General features: G+C 39.6%; 1 protein-coding gene and 2 non-coding genes across 6 annotated transcripts in view; all 3 read right to left on the bottom strand.

The window, feature by feature from the left end:
- Positions 1–14: 14 nt before the first annotated feature.
- On the bottom strand, positions 15–103 carry trnay-gua (transfer RNA tyrosine (anticodon GUA)). Its single transcript is given in 2 exon segments — positions 15–50; positions 67–103. It is a non-coding gene; the product is annotated as a tRNA-Tyr (tRNA).
- Positions 104–1,025: 922 nt separating this feature from the next.
- Positions 1,026–1,114, bottom strand: trnay-gua (transfer RNA tyrosine (anticodon GUA)). Its single transcript is given in 2 exon segments — positions 1,026–1,061; positions 1,078–1,114. It is a non-coding gene; the product is annotated as a tRNA-Tyr (tRNA).
- Positions 1,115–8,274: 7,160 nt separating this feature from the next.
- cers2a (ceramide synthase 2a) overlaps positions 8,275–20,717 on the bottom strand; it is a 30,880-nt gene continuing 18,437 nt past the window's right edge. For all 4 annotated transcript variants that reach the window (XM_058404671.1, XM_058404670.1, XM_058404672.1 and 1 more), the window contains 7 exons: positions 18,045–18,102; positions 17,911–17,961; positions 16,370–16,462; positions 14,174–14,302; positions 11,608–11,714; positions 11,308–11,461; positions 8,275–10,071 (listed from right to left, as the gene is read on the bottom strand). In XM_058404671.1, coding sequence (XP_058260654.1) covers positions 9,916–10,071; positions 11,308–11,461; positions 11,608–11,714; positions 14,174–14,302; positions 16,370–16,462; positions 17,911–17,961; positions 18,045–18,102 — 748 coding nt within the window. In that variant the 3' untranslated portion in view covers positions 8,275–9,915. The remainder of the gene's footprint in view (positions 10,072–11,307; positions 11,462–11,607; positions 11,715–14,173; positions 14,303–16,369; positions 16,463–17,910; positions 17,962–18,044; positions 18,103–20,717) is intronic.

Here is a 20,717-nt window from a genome sequence, read left to right as displayed (position 1 = left end):
GCTGCTAAAAGCCGTCCTTCAAGCCGGATTTGAACCGGCGACCTAAGGATGTCCGTTTGTAAGCACCTACAGTCCTCCGCTCTACCGGCTGAGCTATCGAAGGGAGGGCACAAGCCCGCCCTTGGGCAGCGACCTGGCAAACGGGACCCCTGGCGGTTTTGTCTGTTACGGGCCACGTAGCGCAGCGGTTTCAGGGGCGCCAGGCCAGATTTACTGGGACCTATAAACATGCTTGTCGATGTTGGACCCTTCTTCACCGACAAACTTTACAATCTTGTTTGCAATCTCAGGTTTCGACACGTGGGCATCCTCGCTGGTGCGTTGACTTAAACTAAGTAAATACAGACAGGACCTAATGCGCAGGGTTTCACTCTGTCCACCAGGCGCCTCAAAAGCGATGGGCCAAAACGGTCAGATGTGAACGTTTGTGTACATCGCTGCACGTCAAAGCTTTTCCATAGGACAGACATACCTGTTCTCGTCTAGACCTGATCGGTGAGCAGTACACCCCGCATGGCTCGCCAGCTCATCACAGGGCACTGTGCAAACACATTCACGCACTCGCTCATACCTAATAGCAATTTGTTTCAGCCGATCCACCTACTGGCGTGTCTTTTGGAGGTGAGAGGAAACCGGAGAACACCGGGTGTACACGCACAGGGACTCCGGACAGACTGCAAACTGGTGACCCTGCAGCTGAGAGGTGGGACCTCTTTTAAGTCTTTTGAGACAGTCTGTGCAGACATTCTGTTGATCTTGAAGCGAATTTGTTTAAACTGCTGTTTCCTCAGGTGTAACTCATCCGGAATTGCTGCAACTCGCCACTAGGGGCCAATCCTGGGTGCTGAGCCCAGCCGCACGAGGCCCACACGCTTGTCCGTGTCTCTCTAGTGGCTAGGATTCGGTGCTCTCACCGCCGCGGCCCGGGTTCGATTCCTGGTCAGGGAAGCGAGCTCTTTTTTGCTAGCGGCCGCAAGAGGCCCATGTGCTCAAAGGGCGTGCTTCCCGGCGGCTGCTAAAAGCAGTCCTTCGAGCCGGATTTGAACCAGCGACCTAAGGATGTCCATTTGTAAGCACCTACAGTCCTCCGCTCTACCAGCTGAGCTATCGAAGGGCGAGCATAGAGCCATCTTTGGGCAGGCTATGCTATGATTCGGTGCTCTCACCACCACGACATGGGTTTGATTCCCGGTCAGGGAAGAGGCTTTTCTTTCGCCCTCAGCTCAAGCTGATTTATTTTTCCATGTACTTCCCATTGAACCAGTGTTCCCTTCAGTTATTCAGATCTTAAGGTTCCTTTTCTTACATTGCCCGTTTCTTACTTTTCCCCACAATATTTTTCATGAATTTCATGAAGTTATCTCTACATTATTTACATGCATCCAAGTTATATACTGTGACATTTACAGATACAAGACATCAAATTACCCAGGACACAAAGTACCCAGGAAATGATCTTCTATATATGAATCATTTATAACAGTATTCATTATGGTTGTTTTTTTTTGGCAAGATTTCTCCTTAGAACTAATCAATATGTAAACTGAAGTTCATTGACAATGATCTCTTATATTTTCTTTACTTTATTAATGACTGGTAATATTATGCATTGTTATGAAAGTATAAGAAACTTAAAAGTAATAATATTTAAATATCCATGAAATTATCAATCAGTGACAGTCAATAATTAGTATTGGGCACATATTTACAAATGTGTTTGATCAAACATGGTTTAAAAAATAATGAAATGACAAAAGTTTAAAAATGGAAAACATTCTAAAGAACAAACAGTAAAAAACAAACAAAAAAAACATTAATTGGCTTGAACATCCTGCCCTTTATAATCCCAGTTATACAGTCATTCAGTTTTTGGAGGTAAGCATCATAAAGAACCTGCCATTTTTTACTCTCACTTGTTTTTTGAAAGATAAAGTTGTGGACATTTTAAATTGGGGATTTATTGCTGACGCTGTAATGGAAAAGACAACTACAAAGAGAAAATCAACATTACCTGTTAACCATGACTAACTAGGATGAATTTTCATAATTGATATAAAGTTCATTTCACATTTTTTTTGCAGAATTTGCACCATGATCTCCATCAATAAAACCCTTTCAAATTTGCATGTATGTTCCTTACAAAAGGTCAGGCCCAACACCTGTAGTGTATTCACCACGTGGGATGGGCCAAAGCAACCGTCAGTTATTGATTTGCTCCTCCTGATAGGTGGAGGTGGGAATGGAGCCATAAGGGTCAATCACTGTTTGGGCACAGCGGACAACTGTAATGACCAAGAAGAGGCAGAGGAGGAACAGGAAGAAGAGTGCAAATCCCAAATCCACATCAATCTCTAACCAGGATTGTGTCTGTGTTGGATGGTCCATGTTGCAGCGATGACGCTAAGGATCTCAGTTAAGCATCAACTTTAGTAGCACAAACAATGTTTTCAATACTGTAGTTGTTGTTAACTTCCCTTGGGTCTGTATGATGGTGTTTCTTCTGTTTGTTGCTTTACCAAGATACCAGTTTATCAGTGATGAAGTCAAAGTTCTGTAGATATGGAAAACATAAAAAAAAAATTTCAGTCTTTAATATAAACTTATTTGTCCATTACTTATAGTGAAGAAAGACACACCAGTTAAGATCTCCTGCCCAAAAAGGAGCAATAGCTCCTATTATATATGCTAAGCACAGAAATGGGTATGTGATCAGATACAGGAATGGACAATCATTTTGTGGCATGGAATAGAGAATAGCAACTTTATTGATGCATGAGGGAAAATTTGGGTGGGACAGCAGCAAAACTCATTGATGTGCTTATACAAATGTATACATTCAACACATTAGCAACACACCATTGCAGGAGACAAACACAATGTACCCTTAGTAAATGTTTCCAAAATGTTGGTGCACAGGGGCATTGTCATGTCCAACAGGATTGGGCCTATTTGTTCCACTGAAAGGAAATTGTAATGCTACACTATGCAAAGACATTCTATGCAATTTGGGAAAGAACCACACATGGGTGTGATGGCCAAAGGTGCACATAGTTTTGGCAACAGTGTGCGCATACATGGGAATGGTTATGTAATGGACAGTTATTTTGTCAACTACAAAATGAATGGACAAATGGATATATGTAACAGAAGAAAATATTTACATTTTGTCAAAATGTGTTTCCCATTATTCCCTCATTCAACTCATTCCCTGCTGCCAATATTCTCATTGCTGCTACATTACACAATTGTTCATAGTCTATGTCTACGTATGTTTTATTGTTCGGTGTATTTATTATCCTAAACGCATGTCACACTTCATGTAGGCTTGTGTACTGTCGTGCTGCAACATGACATTATTTTCTATTACAATGACAACAAATAAATAAATAAATAAATAAATAAATAAAAATAAAAATAAAAATAAAAATAACTTGGCTGGACTGTCCTCCTTACATATACATATACACATTATACATATTCACAATACAACTCTACACCTAGTCTTTCTCTCTTTTCACCATACTAGCACGGCAGGTCGACCTCCCCATGGCACTTAAGTTCTTATCAATAGTTTAACAGGAGGTTGGATAATGATGAGCGTAGTGGCTGAAAGGCCTGTTGCCTTTTGTTCTCAGGCAGGGCAAACATCCAGTCCACCAAAACAAGTCAACCAACACCCCAACACCTCCAGAGGGAGGAAGAAACAGTGAAACAGTGTAGGGAATAACCAGATGGTACTAAGAAATGTGATCCTTGGAGGAAATGAAGTTGCTCATCAAAGGTAGTCTGGAAGGACACAGAGTCTACTGTTCCAGATTGAATATTGCTGTTTGGAGGACAGATGTAAAATTAGAGGCCAGGATGGGGTGAGGCAGGAAAGTGATCCTGCTCTTCTGTAATTAGATGAAATGTCTACTGATCTGCAGCTCAATCAGGAGCTCAAATGAAAATGGAAGCAATGAGGAGGAAATTATCTTAATAGGGTTCATTTCAAAGTCAATACTACTGTATGTATATCACAGAACATCATTTTTCATAGTTGTGCTACAAAGAAACATCATAAAACAATCACTAGTATAACCACTTTGCATCATTTTTAACATGTGATTTCACTCCATGGATACATTCCAGATGCAACAGTTTTACGCTTGTGAATTCATAAGAATTTGCACAAGTGTTACAGGGTCACATTTATGACATTTCATATGAAATTCAATGAAATTTTTTCAGGCTTTTGGAATTCCTCTGAATCGTGTGTAAGATCAGTTTGTCTATACAGGAATAAAATAATATATAATTCAAATCATTGGTATTTATTTCTAATAAATGTGAAGATGTATAAAGCCAGCTATAACTCTAGTAAAATGGGACTTTTCTGAGGCAATGTGTGATATGGATTCAGTGCCCAATGAATGTACCTCAACTTCTCCTTACAGAAATGATGGGCTGGTGCCAGCTCCTTAGTGTGTAACGGATCGCTATCACCTAGAAAGCAAGGCTACCGTGTCTGCATTGTTTATAGAGGATAAAGTGAAGCTTTCTATTAGTAAATATAATATTCAAGCCATATCTATGGATGACTGAGCCAATCGTTATGAATCTGCTGCCTTTTTTTGTGAATATATGCTAAAACAGTGATTTATATTCGTCAGGTAGGTTTCTACATAGAAATACAGATAGGTTTAAACTCAATCATAAGGCTTTACATTTTATAACATGTTATACAAATGAATCACATGGTACTGTGATTATTAAATGACTTCCAGATCAGACTAATTTTCCGAATAAATTCACTAACATGGAATTTTGAATTCACAAGAAGAATGGAAAAAACAAAGACTAAAAATGAATAAATACTTTTTAAATGTACTTTACACAAGACGAAGGCTAGTTGGTGAATGAAGCACAAACAGTTATGTCTACTTACTGTGTCTTCATCTTACAAGTAATCAAAAAACAAAATCCTTCTCTGCATCATCTTCAAGCACATTTAAAAGTAGATCTTAGCTTACGTCTTTAGAAATTTCCCATTAAGCAAATTATTTGAACCTGAACTGGGTTTCAGTAGCCTTAATGCTAGCTCACCTGTGTCACACACACACAAAAACATCCCATCAGCATCTGCTTCTCTTCTTTCAATGAGGCTTTGCAGACGTACTCTATTTACACTAGCAGGCAGTTTGAGAGAAGGGGCTTAGATGATGCAGATGAACAAAGACAAATGGAACAGGCAGAAGATTCATTTCCTTCTTTTCTTGCTCTAAATGCCTGTTCCAGGCTCCAGGATCCCATAGCAGCACTCCTCACGGCACCACGTTACCACAGAAGTACAAGAATACTACGAGAGTAACTGATCCGAGGACATCGATGCAGTAGCTGAAAGGCGTCCAAAGTCTATTATAGTAAAAGCTTATGCCCTCTTGTGTGACTACTGCCTTGCCCTTTTAAATAGCATTAACTCATTACTTGGGTGGAAACTTTAATGTGGATCTATCATGCACATGTATCTGGATGGATCTGATTAGAATTATGTGATAAATTGGTGAGAGCTCCTACATATACAGTGGTGTGAAAAGGTTTTGGCCCCCTTCCTGTTTTTTTTTATTTTTTTGCATATTTGTCACACTTAAAAGATTCAGATCATGAAACAAATTTTAAAATTACACAAAGATAATGCAAGTAAATACAAAATGCAGTTTCTAAATGATGATTTCATTTATTAAGGGAGAAAAAGCTGTCCAAACCTCCCTGACCCTATGTGAAAAATGAATTGCCCCCTCCTGTGAAATTATGAAAGAACTGTGATTAAGCAGATTATTTTAGAAAGCTGAGTTAAATTTCACTAGACACACCCAGACCTGATTACTGCAAAATAGCTGACATGAATCAGTCTGGAAAGGGTTATAAAGCCATTTCTAAGGCTTTGGGACTCCAGCGAATCACGGTCAGAGCCATTTTCCACAAATGGAGAAAACTTGGAACGGTGGTGAACCTTCCCAGGAGTGGCCGGCCTGCAGAAATTACTCCAAGAGTGCAACAACGTCTCATCCAGGAGGTCATAAAAGAACCCAGAACAACGTCTAAAGAATTGCAGGCCTCACTTGCCTCAATTAAGGTCAGTGTTCATGATTCAACAATAAGAAAGTGACGGGGCAAAAACGGCATCCATGGGAGAGTTCCAAGGCAAACCCATTGCTAACCAAAAAGAACATGTGGCTTGGACAAACTTTCAGTCCTAGCTCTATGTTGTATGTTTATGTAGCACCAAGTCCTGGAGAAACATCGTTTCATTTCACTATGTACTGCATCAGCTATATTTGGTTGAAATGACAATAAAGCTTCTTGAATCTTGAACTTTTGGGCAAATATTCCGTGGACTGATGAGACAAAAGTTGAACTTTTTGGAAGGTGTGTGTCCCGTTACATGTGGCGTAAAACCAACACAGCATTTCATAAAAAGAACATCATACCAACAGTCAAACATGGTGGTGGTGGTAGTGTGATGGTCCGGGACCTTCAGGACCTGGACGACTTGCCATAATTGATGGAACCATGAATTCTGCACTCTATAAGAAAATCATGAAGGAGAATGTCCGGCTGTCAGTTCATGACCTCGAGCTCAATCGCACTTGGGTTATGCAGCAGGACAATGATCCCAAACCCACCAGCAAGTCCAGCTCTGAATGGGTCAAGAAAAACAAAATTAAGGTTTTAGAGTGGCCAAGTCAAAGTCCGGACTTAAATCCGATTGAGATGCTGTGGCATGACCTTAAACAGTCCACTCATGCTCGAAAACCCTCCAATGTGGCTGAATAAAAACAATTTTGCAAAGAAGAGTGGGCCAAAATTCCTCCACAGCCATGTGAAAGAATCATGGCCAGTTATCGCAAATGCTTGATTGCAGTTGTTGCTGCAAAGGGTGGCACAACCAGTTATTAGATTTAGGGGGCAATTCATTTTTTTCGTAGGGCCAGGGAGGTTTGGACAGCTTTTTCTTCCTTTAATAAATGAAATCATCATTTAAAAACTGCATTTTGTATTTACTGCATTATCTTTGTGTAACATTACAATTTGTTTGATGACTGAATCTTTTGAGTGTGACAAATATGCAAAAAATTAAAAAAAAAAAAAAAAAAAAAAGGAAGGGAAGGGGGCAAAAACCTTTTCACACCACTGTATGTGGTTGATCTTGATTTGAATCGGATTTTAAATGGCTAAAATAAAAGGCTTATTTTCCAATACACACATTTTTTCAAATTTGGAACTTGCTTCATGGTAATAACATGAAAGAAAGCAATTCAGGACAAATCGTAAATATAAAATAAATCAGATATTACATAAAATCAGGAAAGGACTCACATGGAAGGAATAATTGTCACATTTCTACGACTAAGCATATTCAGATAGAATATCAGATAACAGGATCTTCACTCTTCCCCCAAATTATAGGCACAGAGGAAACAAACACACAAAGACCGACGATTTGGTTATCCACAGTTTCATTTATCGTAAATTGCATAACAATGATACAAAATGCAACATAAAACATTGGCAGTTATGACACTGATCATGTTTTTGTGTGTATCAGGGATGTAGACAACAAATAGTTAAAATCTGATTTGGTTGAACTGCTTTTGGCATAAGGTTGCAAAGGGATGATCAATTAAGATGAAGAAGAGAGGAAGGAGTGAATAAACTATGAAAAGTGTAATTACAGACTGGAACTTTAATCTCATCGTATCAGATTCAGTACAGTTTGGTTTTTAGATTCAGGATGACATCATCTGCCTCCCATATTATTTTTCCAGTTACTATGTAGGTATACAAAACATGGCTGTTTGAGTACGAAGTTAAGCCTACTGGCATGGACGGACGGTACCAAATGAAAAAAGGGCGAGCTTGGAGAGCAAGGGAAGGACGAGGAGATGCGTTTAAGAAATAAAGCACTTATAGCATTAAGATAACCGAAAACCACCGACATCGACAGCTGAACGGTTTAAGCAGACATAGACGACGGCTAACTGCAGTGAAATAAACAAGACCTCAAAATGTAAACCTTAAGTATAATTCTATTCCTATGGTTTTTTTTCTTATCTTTAATTCCAACACTGGATATAATATAGAGTTCAGTAAATTTGTGAAACATGTTCAGACACAATGTTCAGCACTTACAGTATAACTTTACAGACGGACATTTAATTGTTAAACCCATAAATCTTGTGTTTCTATTTCAGCTTTGTTGAAGCGTATGATTTATTTTTATTTATTTATTTATTTTATTTTATTTTTTACAGATGCATAGTGTTACAAACTGACTCGACTATAAAAGCGTCTACCTCCGGTGTAATTTCTATAGATCAGGTTTTATAAAGTGCATCCGGTGGCCAAATAAGTGATAAATACTGACTCTTCAAAAAATCTTGTTAATACTACAACATGTACAAAAAGCATTGGCATGAGATAGAACTGTTCGATTCGAAGAACGTATTTGGTAAAACATCTTTTTTTTTTTTTTTTCCTCCGTTCGTGAACAGGATTCGGAACAAACGGCGATAGAAATTAAATTTTCCAAATGGAAATGTCGCCGTTGCCCCCCAAAACACCCCCCCCCCAACAGGTGACTCCATACAGAGCAGAAATCCTTCTTTAGTGAAATGTAGAAATACACTATTTGCATCAACAACAGTGAAGCGTCTTGGAATCGTCACGAACAAATTTAGGACCTCAAGGATCTTTTAAATAAATTTGGACCTCAAGTAAAATGCAAACAAACATTAAAAAAAAAACGATAAAACAAAAATTACATTAAAACCATATTCATCCGAGTAATCATTGTTAATAAAGAGCAAGACAAAAACGTAAATAAAATTAATTTTTCTTTGATACACAACTTGAGGAATTTTTTTTTTTTTTTTTTTTTAAGTGAGATGAATTTTACGATTCTGGTACGAACTGTATTAGCCAATAACATCTGGAATTCAACAGATTTTGATAAGTGATAAAGATGCTGGACAAACATAAGGCACTAAAAGGCAGAAAACTTAAACATGCAGCTTGATGATGGGGGCATCTGGGCAGTGGAACTTGTTCAGCTGAGCTTCGTGTTCTGCAGAGTTTAATATCGATGTGTGATGGTATCGCTGAGTTGATTTCAAAGCGGGGGCATGTTTTGTGGTCCTCAAAGGTCAGATTCTAGGAGATAATCTCTAAGGGCAGTAGTAGTGTGGAGCAAAATTAAACTATAGTGCAAATGAAATGTGGGCAGTACACAGGAGGGCTGATGACAGTGCAAGTGTGTGTGTGTGTGTGTGTGTGTGTGTGTGTTCATACATACACTAGGAATGTGTTTGGAGACCTAGCTAAAGGCCGCTTGGAGAAAGCAATTCAGCACTTAATAAGCAAGTTTGACTTCAGGTAAATCCGGAAAGGTTGCTCGCAAAGAGGAAGACAAAGCTCGGTGCCGTTAGTAAATATTCAAGGAAAGGAAATGGAGGAGTGATGTATTTACACGCCGATCACGTGTGATGAGAAACGACAGTAATAAGGCTAGAACGACAGACAGGGAACGAGTGAGAGTTTCACATTAATTAGGCAACAGGCAGATCATACACAAAGCAGGACAAGGAAGATTCACTGCCTCCAGATTTCACTTCTTCTGCAGAATTTAGTGCATTTACTAAAGTTGCCTTGTGATTATTTTATTTAAAAACATTTTTTGGGGGATTAGTGTTTAAGTGTGAACCTAATACTTGGTCGAATGTATTTGTGTGACTGTATCCGTATAAGCCAATTTTCCTAACCAGCAGTCTCTACTCCTGCCTCAACCTATTAGAGTGTGTGTGTGTGTGTGTGTGTGTGTGTATGTTAGTTATAGAGGGCATCCTATCTCCTCCTTTCTCCTCCTATCTGTACCCATCATTCCATCTTGCGGTGGTTGTTGTTTGATGCAGAATGGCCGTTCTGAAGTGGTCCGTTTTTCGTCTTAGCTCGTTTCTCGAACTGAGGTGCTTCGTCCTCATCCTCAGAGTCGTCCGTCTCTTCTCGGTCGCTCCGCTCATCTTCCACAATATGCTGCATAACAAAGGAGTCAGTGCCATGGAGTTAAAACTTATGACTATGATAAGGAAACACTTTTCAGAGTTTGGTGTGTTAATAATTGTTATCTTGGTGGTTTGATTTGTCTGCAAATTTAAAAACTGTGTAGTAAAGTTGGCAATTTTTCATACAACATATTATGAGACTCGCTAGTGGAGAAGACAGGATTCAAAAACACATCCGAATTACAGAAAGTCACACCGGCAGGGTTGCCAGGGTGGTCGTTTTCCCCAGTTTGAGAAATCGGTTGTGGAAAAACAATAAAATCTATTAAGACACACAAAAAAAGAAAGAAAATTTGTCCCCCTTTTACAAATAGTTTTTTTAATAATTTCAGTTTCATTTGTGAATCTTTTTGTTTAGAAGTGTTGTTAATAGTTTTCCTGCAGCAAGGCGAGGGAGTCGGTCACCACTTTTTAAATCTAATAGCCAAAAGAAAGTTTCCTCACAGACACAAATGTTTATTTCTGATCTATTTGTGATGTGCTTTTGGTCACAGAGAGCATTTATTTATTTTAAGCATTGATCTTAAAGTATGTGTCACGTCATATATACTGGATACTGGAGCATTAAGAGTTCTTTTCACTGAAACTAAGGGGCTTCTACGCACTGTTCTTGAGATAATCCGAAGGCCACATGAAGTTTGGAGGTCTGTAGCTATTGACTGCAGAAAGTTGGCAACTTCTGTGCACCTCAGCATGCGCTGACCCCGCTCTGTGATTTTACGTGGCCTAGAACTTCGTCTGTAAGTTGCTGTTGTTCCCGGTTGCTTCCACTTTGTTATAATACCACTAACAGTTGACCATGGAATATTTAGTAGTGAGGAAATTTCACAAATGGACTTATTGCACATGTGGAAACCTATTACGGTACCACACTGGAATTCACTGAGCTCCTGAGAGCGACCCATTCTTTCCCAGACGTTTGTAGAAGCAGTCTGCATGCCTAGGTGCTGGGTTTTATACACCTGTGGCCATGGAAGTGATTGGAACACCTGAATTAAATGATTTGGAGGGGTGTCCGAAAACCTTTGGCAGTATAGTGTATGTCTTAAATGGCTAACTTGTCAGGTCTACAGGTAAAGTCAGGTGATGAGATTTCAGCTCATCAGTAGAAGTGGCTAAAGTAAAAGGAAATGTGCTTAAACATGGATAATAAAGTGCATAGGAAAAAAGAAACAGAAAGAAAGGACAGTACAAAAGAGAGACTCACATTTCCAGGGAGGAACTTGATGGCCATGCGCAGAATGAGCGCAAACCAGAAGATGTGCAGGCACTGAAGCACGAACAGAAGCCCGTTGAAAAAATAATAACCAAAGAAGGGAGGATAGATAGTCACTGGATAAACCCACGTGCAGTACATGATCCTGGAAGAGAAATAGAGTAGAGACTAAATACAACTAAATAACGAGATGAAAAAGTAGAACTAACAATAAATAGACTAACAAAAAAACCCACATATCTATCATAACATCAGGCCACATGAGATGTGATGAGTAAATGAATCTCTCACCAGAATGGGAAGATCACGAGTCTTGTGATAAAGAAGACAACAGCAAAGATGATGAAGATGTAGTTGCAGGTCTTTCTCCAGCCAGCATAGTTAAACATTTTGGCTGACTAAAACATGGAGGAAGCGAGAGACAGACACAGAGACACGGTTATCTTCAATGTCATGCCTCTGAGGTTACACTAGGGGTCAGTGTTCGATAGCTGACGATTAATCTGCAGTTTACTTTGTGATATTGGAACCAAAACAATGCAAAACTTCTCACAAATGTTTTGTAACAGATGAACACTATCCTTCTGAAAAAAAAAAAAACCCACAATTTAATTAAAATGCATTTATATGTATTTATGTTTAGAACATTTACAGCGGCACATGTGCTTCAGACCGATTTATCATGAAACATTGCACATCTGTACATCTTAAAGTGTTGTTTCACGCTAAAATCCACTGCACCCAGGTCCAAGTTCTGACCTAAACATGTTTCAGTGCTTATATATATATATATATATATATATATATATATATATATTCTGGATCAGTCCAGAAGCAAGATCATATTCTTGAGGCTAGTCTCTGAATTGGATAAACAGCCAGATAAACATTGGATAAACATTGGATAAACTAGTGGTTTAGTCTGAACCACGGCAGATTCACATGATTAATTAGTAATGTGGAAGCCATCATGTGGAGCGTGAAGCGCGGGACGATACTGAACTCGAGACTACCTGGAGAAGGTGGCGTGAGTTCGGTTGCGCTGGAACTGCGCAGAGATTCCCGTGAACGCAACTCACACTCTATAAATCACTTTCTTGGCAAAGTTATATCCTCACATAGGTTCTCATACCACTGCTATGCTTATCTTCTCCTTCCCTCCCTCAGATATCTTGGCTTCTGCTCGGAGCTCAGCGTGTCTGGCGGACATCTCATGGTGGATGACGGCTCATCAGCTGAAATTCAATCCCAGCAAAACTGAACTGCTGGTCATCCCCGGTGATTCATCCCCAGGCCAGGATCTTGCGATATCTCTGAACAACTCCCTGATCTCCCCTTTGGCCACTGCTCGCAACCTCGGAGTGACCATGGACAATCAACTGTCCTTTTCCTCCCATGTTACTAATGTGACACGCTCATGTCTGTACAACTTCTGTACAACATCAGAAGGCCATTTTTATCCACACAGGCTGCTTATGTGCTTGTTCAGTCTCTGGTCATTTCAAGACTGGACTACTGCAACACTCTACTGGCAAGTGAATGCAATTCGTCCACTGCAAATGATCCATCAGATGTTTTGTGTGTTGTTGTATGTAAAATAAAAAAACAACAACCCCAACTTTTAGGTTGATGGTATGTGTTAACCAGTGTTAACGTATTCACTGATGGAGACGCACAAAGCACTCTTGTACACTCTGGATAATAGCATCTGCCAAATGGCAGAAATGTAAATGTACTCGGGTCTGCATTTGTTCAGGAATTAAAGTAAACGTGTGTTTTAGTTGATGACATCATTAGTTTCCACAACACACGTGTAGCATGAACAACGTGGAACACTGAGGGAGCACATAATAGCACCAAAATAATAAACAAAACAAACAAACGTGTTGTGTTCTCCATGCGTATTTGTGATGATGTAAGATGAACTAAAGAGCACTGGGATTTAGGAGAATCAGTCGAGTCTAAAAATCAGACCAGTGCTGTAGGGTGTCAGGAACAAGCACTCAAATTTGGACTGCAGCAAACATTTCTGTTTTTAGAGATGTTTTTATTGTTCATATTTGCTCATAAAACTTATCCATCATAAAGGTCTTATTCCATTAGGGACCGAAATCAACAGACATGCTACAAATCGATCTGTTAAAACGTCTTTTCACAACACAAAAGCTACAAATGAGCTTAAAAAACGTTTGACAGAGTAGATTCAAGGCAAATCTGTTGACTGTGTGTGTGTGTGCCACCATTTTGTTCTGATGGGAGCTCTGATAAGATGAAATTACTTTTAAATAGTTGTTTCATTGCAAAGTGGAAAAACAAACAAAATATAACCCAAAAAAAATGCATTAAAGGGAAATCCAGAATTGGCAGTTTTTGCAAACCTGCCTGCTTGTTTCTTACAGTCTACAGCGAGACTTCCTGGATAAAACGTTCTAAAAACCTTCTCCTGGTGACGCACGTAAACCAAACCACTTTGCAAAGAATATTTCTGTTTGCTGCCTCGCTCACTAATGCAGAAGGAAGACAGACAATAAAAGTTCCTGCTTTTAAAAGCATTGCGAATTCTGCCACAACGTTCTGATGAACCATAGGATCCTACAAGAGCAGGTGCAGCCTTGCAGCTCCTGAGCTCAGGTTACTGTCTGTGCATAATTTTGCATTTTCTCCCTCAAATGCAAGTGTGTGTGTGTGTCTAGGGTAAGGGTTAGGGTTCTCCAACTTCCTCCCACCTTGGCTATGCTACAGAGTGATGACCTGTGATAAACCGGCGTTCCGTCCACACTGTAGATCGGCTCTACCCTGTACCCTGACCCTGATAAAGCGGGTGTTGGTGAGTGAAGAAAGGCTGCGACACACGTACCTCAAGCAGATAATCTGCGGCATCGTGCACCAGCATGATCAGAGTTCCTGCTCGAATGTAGTTCACAAACCAGGAGAAACTGATCAAAAGAATAGTGGCAACGTGATGGACAATCTGCTCCTTAAAGTCCTGAGAGAGAGAGAGAGAGAGAGAGAGAGAGAGAGAGAGAGAGAGTGTATCATTAGCAAATTATCTACCAAATGATCCACTCTTGTGGGTTTGTAGCGACCAGGTTATTTAAAGCTCCCTGAAATTGTGTCCATATAAAGTACTCTACTATTACAATAAGAGTACTACATTGTCTGTTTTTGCTGCAAATAGAGTTGACTCCAACCAAAGCTGTGAACTGAAGTTATTAAGAAGACAATGGTGCATGTCGGACATCCTGTGGCTTGGGTACGATCAGAGGAATTTACTTGAGTGATTCGTTTGCATTTGTTGCTTTACCACATCGATTTACATAACCTTGACCAAAAAAAAAAAAATCACAAATTCAAATGTAGACTGTTGCCAGAAAATTGTTACTAAATCACAGAGTATGCTCCGCCCTCTCACCCACATTTGTGAGCCAATGAAACGTAAAATGGCACCAAAGTGAACTGCAATGCCTGGTTTGCATTACCAAATGCAGCTTCATCAGGGCTCTTTATAAAGGCTAGCCTGCATGTGCTGTCCGGCTGGACAGTTCATTTAAAATGAAGTAATATCTGTAGTGGTTTGGTTTAAGTGTCAAATTAGAAACCTACAAAACGTTTAGACAAACTGCACAGTGGGGCTAAACAATAACAAATCAAAAGATTTTGTAGAAAAGACAATGTAAGAAGGAAGGTATTGTATTTGACGATACACATGGAGTTTACTTCATGAGCTGAACGGTCAACATTCACTTAGTTTACTTTAAACCTTGATTTCTGCTCAACACAAAGGTCCCTCGATGCCATAATCATTTCTGCACACTATACAGCATCACAAACCAATAACACAATGAACAAACCTTTAGACACCAGTAATGACACAAATAACATACTTTGCATCTGGTTTCCTACATTTATCGAGGTGAATATCTAGCCGCTCTAGCCAGCTGTTCACCAAGCAGAGGGTGCGTTTGTGCATCTGATTTGATAACCAAATACTTTTCCTTGTGTCTGGACCTACAACTCATCCTGCTAATATATACACATGTCGGCAGGTCATCTTTTCCCCAAGAAAGCACGCAGTTTCAACCAAAAAAAAAATCAAGGCATATTTTAATAAAAGGACATTTCACATAAGGGGCAGTGGTAATTCAGTGATTCAGTGAACTATGAGAAGGTTATGGGTTCAAATCCCAGCACTGTTAATACTAGGACTATAAGGAAGGCCATTAACACACAATTTCTCAGCTGTATTAATGAAATAAATGTTTCTGTAAGTCACTCTGGATGAAGGGAATATGTTAAAGCTATAAAACATATATGTTGTTGAAATAACATTTACCAGTGTTGGCCAAATTGAGAAGACTTAAAGACATTATGTAAATGTATTAACGCTATGTTAAAAGAAAACACCATATCTAATCCATATCTAAGCACACAAGTGAACATTTTGTGGCATTTACCTATAAGTATACCGCTAATGTAATAATAGTAGCTTTGTCTTTCCCAAAAATACAGTGTGACACATGCTGTGCTAAAAATGGCGGTGTGTATATTAGCACCAAAAATGTACAGATTTTTTTAAAAACAGTGTTCAGTGTTTTATTAAACTCTCAAAAAGCCTGATAAAGAGTATCCTGAACATTTATTTTTTTCAATATAATACCATTTTCCACCCAAATGAGGATGAGGTTCCCTTCTGAGCCTGGTTCCTCAAGATTTCTTCCTCATATCATCTCAGGGAGTTTTTCCTCACCACCGTCGCCTCAGGCGTCTCATTAGGGATAAAATAGTAACTTTAAACTTATTATTTTTCCCCATGTTTTCTATACGTCTGTAAAGCTGCTTGTCCGTTTGTTAAAAGCGCTATAAAAATAAATTGTATGAAAATTTGACACAATCGAATATTCAAAATGAATAAAAATCCTGAAAACTGCGATAGTGATCGCTAATGGCTATTAAACAGTAGATTGTTCCATACTGTACCAGCCGTACTCACGCTGTATATAAGTTTCCCCTGAAAATGATCGACAGTGGCAGATGTACACATCTGGATACTTACTTTTCGTTTCACATCCGATGCCACGCTGAAGAGGAGTGAAATGTAAAAACCCAGCTCGATCATGTAATACCAGTACTGAGACGGAAGCAGAGGCTGAAAACAGAGAGATCCGCCATTAATTTAACATTTAACAAATCTCTGAATACATTCAAATAAAAAAAAAATACAAAACTGTTATGACTAGATTAGACTTTACTTTACATGACTACTCTACTGAATGGTCTTATTTCTACACAAGTGTCATATTTATTTATTTATTTGTACCAACTCTGCAGTGGTTTGATGGCTTTATCTCATTTGGATAAACACCTCTATGATTTAGCAAATGTGACATTAGCAAAAACGTTTTTAGACCTAAACTGACCAAAATTGACCAAAAGTACAGTCCATCACACACCATCAATCCCATTATGGATTTATTACCAATTTGCTGTTAATAATAAGCTCTAATCAATAATTTGTCAAGGCTTTAAAGTAAATGTTTGAGCGCGTAGTGATCATTCAGTCGGTGTTCCAGTTCATCCTAATGGTGTTCAGAGTCAGGAGCTCTGTGCAGGACACTCGAGATCCTCAACTCCAACCTTAACACATGGTCATGCTGGAACAGGGTTCGAGTCTCTTAGTGTCTAGTAAAGGGGAACTTTAAAGCTACAGTATACAAAGAAATTGTATAACATTGTCCAGTGTTGTGTGAAACAGGAAGAACAACATTTAAATGTGACGATCAAGAGCGAACATGCTTTCGGCCATATGGTGTATTTTTTTGGTTTCACATTAAACCCTTCCTGAACTGGGAAAAGATTACTATTTCTGACGTTAGATCTGCACAAAATTAGATATTTCCACATAAATAGATATGATTGTAAATGATCTAATAACGTTGCCGTATATTAAAACAGTATACAAGCATGTGTGATGCTAATAAAAGGGTTTATAGAAAAGAACTGTTGGTCCCACATTGATTTAATTGTCTGAAGTTAAGTTGTCTGAAATAAACTGCAGAGCTTGCAAAAAGTCTTTTTTGTGGAACTGAAAACATGGTAATACTACGCCGTCTCAACAGGAACCACACTCAGGAACCCGGAAGAGACTGCTCTAAAAGTGTGTCCTTGCTAGAATAATTGGTTATACCAGGAGACAAGGGTCATTTCTCTGCTCTAACAGACCTGCTAAGCCTTTGAACAATGTAATCATCAAACTGTGCTGGACTTCGGCCTTCCAGAACTGCTACTTATGACTCAGAGTTTAAACCTTTACCCTATCATAGGGAGATTACCATTTTGAATCCCTGTGTGCTATGTGTCCTAGAGGGAAGAAGAGAATAACTGTGTCTGTTCTGGCATTCCTCTCTTTCCACAGTAGACACAGCAATCTGTTAGCTCATGTCTAGGAAACAGGGCAGCTGGCAATTTCGTCCAAACACGTCAAACTGCCCCATGACACCGTATAAGCAGCTGACACACACACGTCCTATCCGTCTCTCTGGATTTAAATACAAAATTTACAACCATAACAAAATCATTTATGTTAGAGGACATTACCATTGTTGGGAAGCCAGTCCACATCTCTTTCATTTGGTAGAGCCAGGGTTTCTGCACAGAGAGAGATTCACATGCATAAATAGACACACACACACACACACAAAGACATAATGAGGGAGTTCAGATGTACTCACATCAATGAGAGCAGCCAGGCCGGTAAAGAACGCAAGGAGGTAAAAAGTAAATCTCCAACTGCAAGAAAACAGACAGATTTTCAGCAAATTCTCAGGTGTTCCAAAACCACTTCCATTCATCACTTCTTACCAAATGCATAATCAAGCAAATAAGTGATTCCTACATTATTAAAATGCTCAATTGTCTATAAAAATATTTAAAAAACAAATTTTTTTTAAAATATATTTATTTATTTATTTATAAACACCTTATTTTATATCATTAACCCTTTCCTGAAGCACATACGATCAGCATAAACAATTGTAAATATTTTATCGCCGTCAGTTATAAGATTAGTCAGGACACTGTTGGGTTTTTGTACATAGAGTATCATGACGCAGCTGATGTTTAGCTGGTGGTGAGCAGGGTGATGGGGAAAGGGGATCTCACCGCTCTTAAATAACAAGAAGGTCAAACTAAGTAGTTTTAGTAAAACACTGTACACAACTGTCAAAAATGTTAAAAGTCGAATCTATAAACTTTATAGACCTGGTAAACAAAAAATACTTATTGAAAAACTGAGTGAGTATCTACTTCCATATGAGACATTAACCACTACATGAGCATTTACGAAAAAAGATTTGTTTTTTTCTGGTAAAAAGAGCTAACAAGCCTCAACTTATCATTAGTAGTGATTAGTACTTATTAGTGAAATGTAGCGATAAGCATTAAAAGGTGAACCCTTTCCCTAGCACCGTTTTTATACTCTGTATATATTTTGTGTGTGTGTATATATATATATATACACTATATTACAGAAATATATTGCCAAAAGTATTCGCTCACCCATCCAAATAATCAGAATCAGGTGTTCCAATCACTTCCATGGCCACAGGTGTATAAAATCAAGCACCTAGGCATGCAGACTGTTTTTACAAACATTTGTGAAAGAATGGGTCGCTCTCAGGAGCTCAGTGAATTCCAGTGTGGAACTGTGATAGGATGCCACCTGTGCAACAAATCCAGTCGTGAAATTTCCTCGCTCCTAAATATTCCACAGTCAACTGTCAGCTGTATTATAAGAACGTGGAAGTGTTTGGGAATGACAGCAACTCAGCCACGAAGTGGTAGGCCACGTAAACTGACGGAGCGGGGTCAGCGGATGCTGAGGCGCATAGTGCGAAGAGGTCGCCAACTTTCTGCAGAGTCAATCGCTACAGACCTCCAAACTTCATGTGGCCTTCAGATTAGCTCAAGAACAGTGCGCAGAGAGCTTCATGGAATGGGTTTCCATGGCCGAGCAGCTGCATCCAAGCCATACATCACCAAGTGCAATGCAAAGCGTCGGATGCGGTGGTGTAAAGCACGCCGCCACTGGACTCTAGAGCAGTGGAGACACGTTCTCTGGAGTGACGAATCGCGCTTCTCCATCTGGCAATCTGATGGACGAGTCTGGGTTTGGCGGTTGCCAGGAGAACGGTACTTGTCTGACTGCATTGTGCCAAGTGTACAGTTTGGTGGAGGGGGGATTATGGTGTGGGGTTGTTTTTCAGGAGCTGGGCTTGGCCCCTTAGTTCCAGTGAAAGGAACTCTGAATGCTTCAGCATACCAAGACATTTTGGACAATTCCATGCTCCCAACTTTGTGGGAACAGTTTGGAGCTGGCCCCTTCCTCTTCCAACATGACTGTGCACCAGTGACCAAAGCAAGGTCCATAAAGACATGGATGACAGAGTCTGGTGTGGATGAACTTGACTGGCCTGCACAGAGTCCTGACCTCAACCCGATAGAACACCTTTGGGATGAATTAGAGCGGAGACTGAGAGCCAGGCCTTCTCGTCCAACATCAGTGTGTGACCTCACAAATGCGCTTCTGGAAGAATGGTCAAAAATTCCCATAAACACACTCCTAAACCTTGTGGACAGCCTTCCCAGAAGAGTTGAAGCTGTTATAGCTGCAAAGGGCGGACCGATGTCATATTGAACCCTATGGATTAGGAATGGGATGTCACTTAAGTTCATATGCGAGTCAAGGCAGGTGAGCGAATACTTTTGGCAATATAGTGTATATACACACACATACACATTATGTTGCCAAAAGTTTTGGGACGTCTGCCTTCACATGCACATGAATGTAATATGGAGTTGTCCCGCCCCTTTTCAACTCTTCTGGGAAGGCTTTCCACAAGGTTTAGGAGTGTGTTTATGGGATTTCACTAGATACACATACACTAGAAGCACATTTGTGAGGTCAGACACTGATGATGGACGAGAAGGTCTGGCTCGCAGTCTCCGCTCTAATTCATCCCAAAGGTCTTCTATGGGGTTGAGGTCAGGACTCTGGTCAGGCCAGTCAAGTTCATCCACACCAAACTCACTCATCCATGTCTTTATGGACCTTGCTTTGGTCACTGGTGTGCAGTCATGTTGGAACAGGAAGGGGTCATCCCCACTCTGTTCCCACAAAGCATGAAATTGTCCAAAATGTCTTGGTATGAAGCTGAAGCATTAAGAGTTCCTTTCACTGGAACTAAGGGGCTGAGCCCAGGCCCTGACAAACACCTGAATTCAAAGGTGTGTCCCAAAACTTTTGACAATATGGTGTAGAATATTTAATTTCATTTATTTTTCATCTATATTTTATATATAGATGAAAAATAAAAGAAGAAATAATTATATAATAACGAGATAAT

Source organism: Hemibagrus wyckioides, linkage group LG12, assembly GCF_019097595.1.
Source record: "Hemibagrus wyckioides isolate EC202008001 linkage group LG12, SWU_Hwy_1.0, whole genome shotgun sequence".
Classification (NCBI taxonomy): domain Eukaryota; kingdom Metazoa; phylum Chordata; class Actinopteri; order Siluriformes; family Bagridae; genus Hemibagrus; species Hemibagrus wyckioides.
Note: the sequence above shows the minus strand (reverse complement) of the source record. Positions and strands in the feature narration are given on the sequence as shown.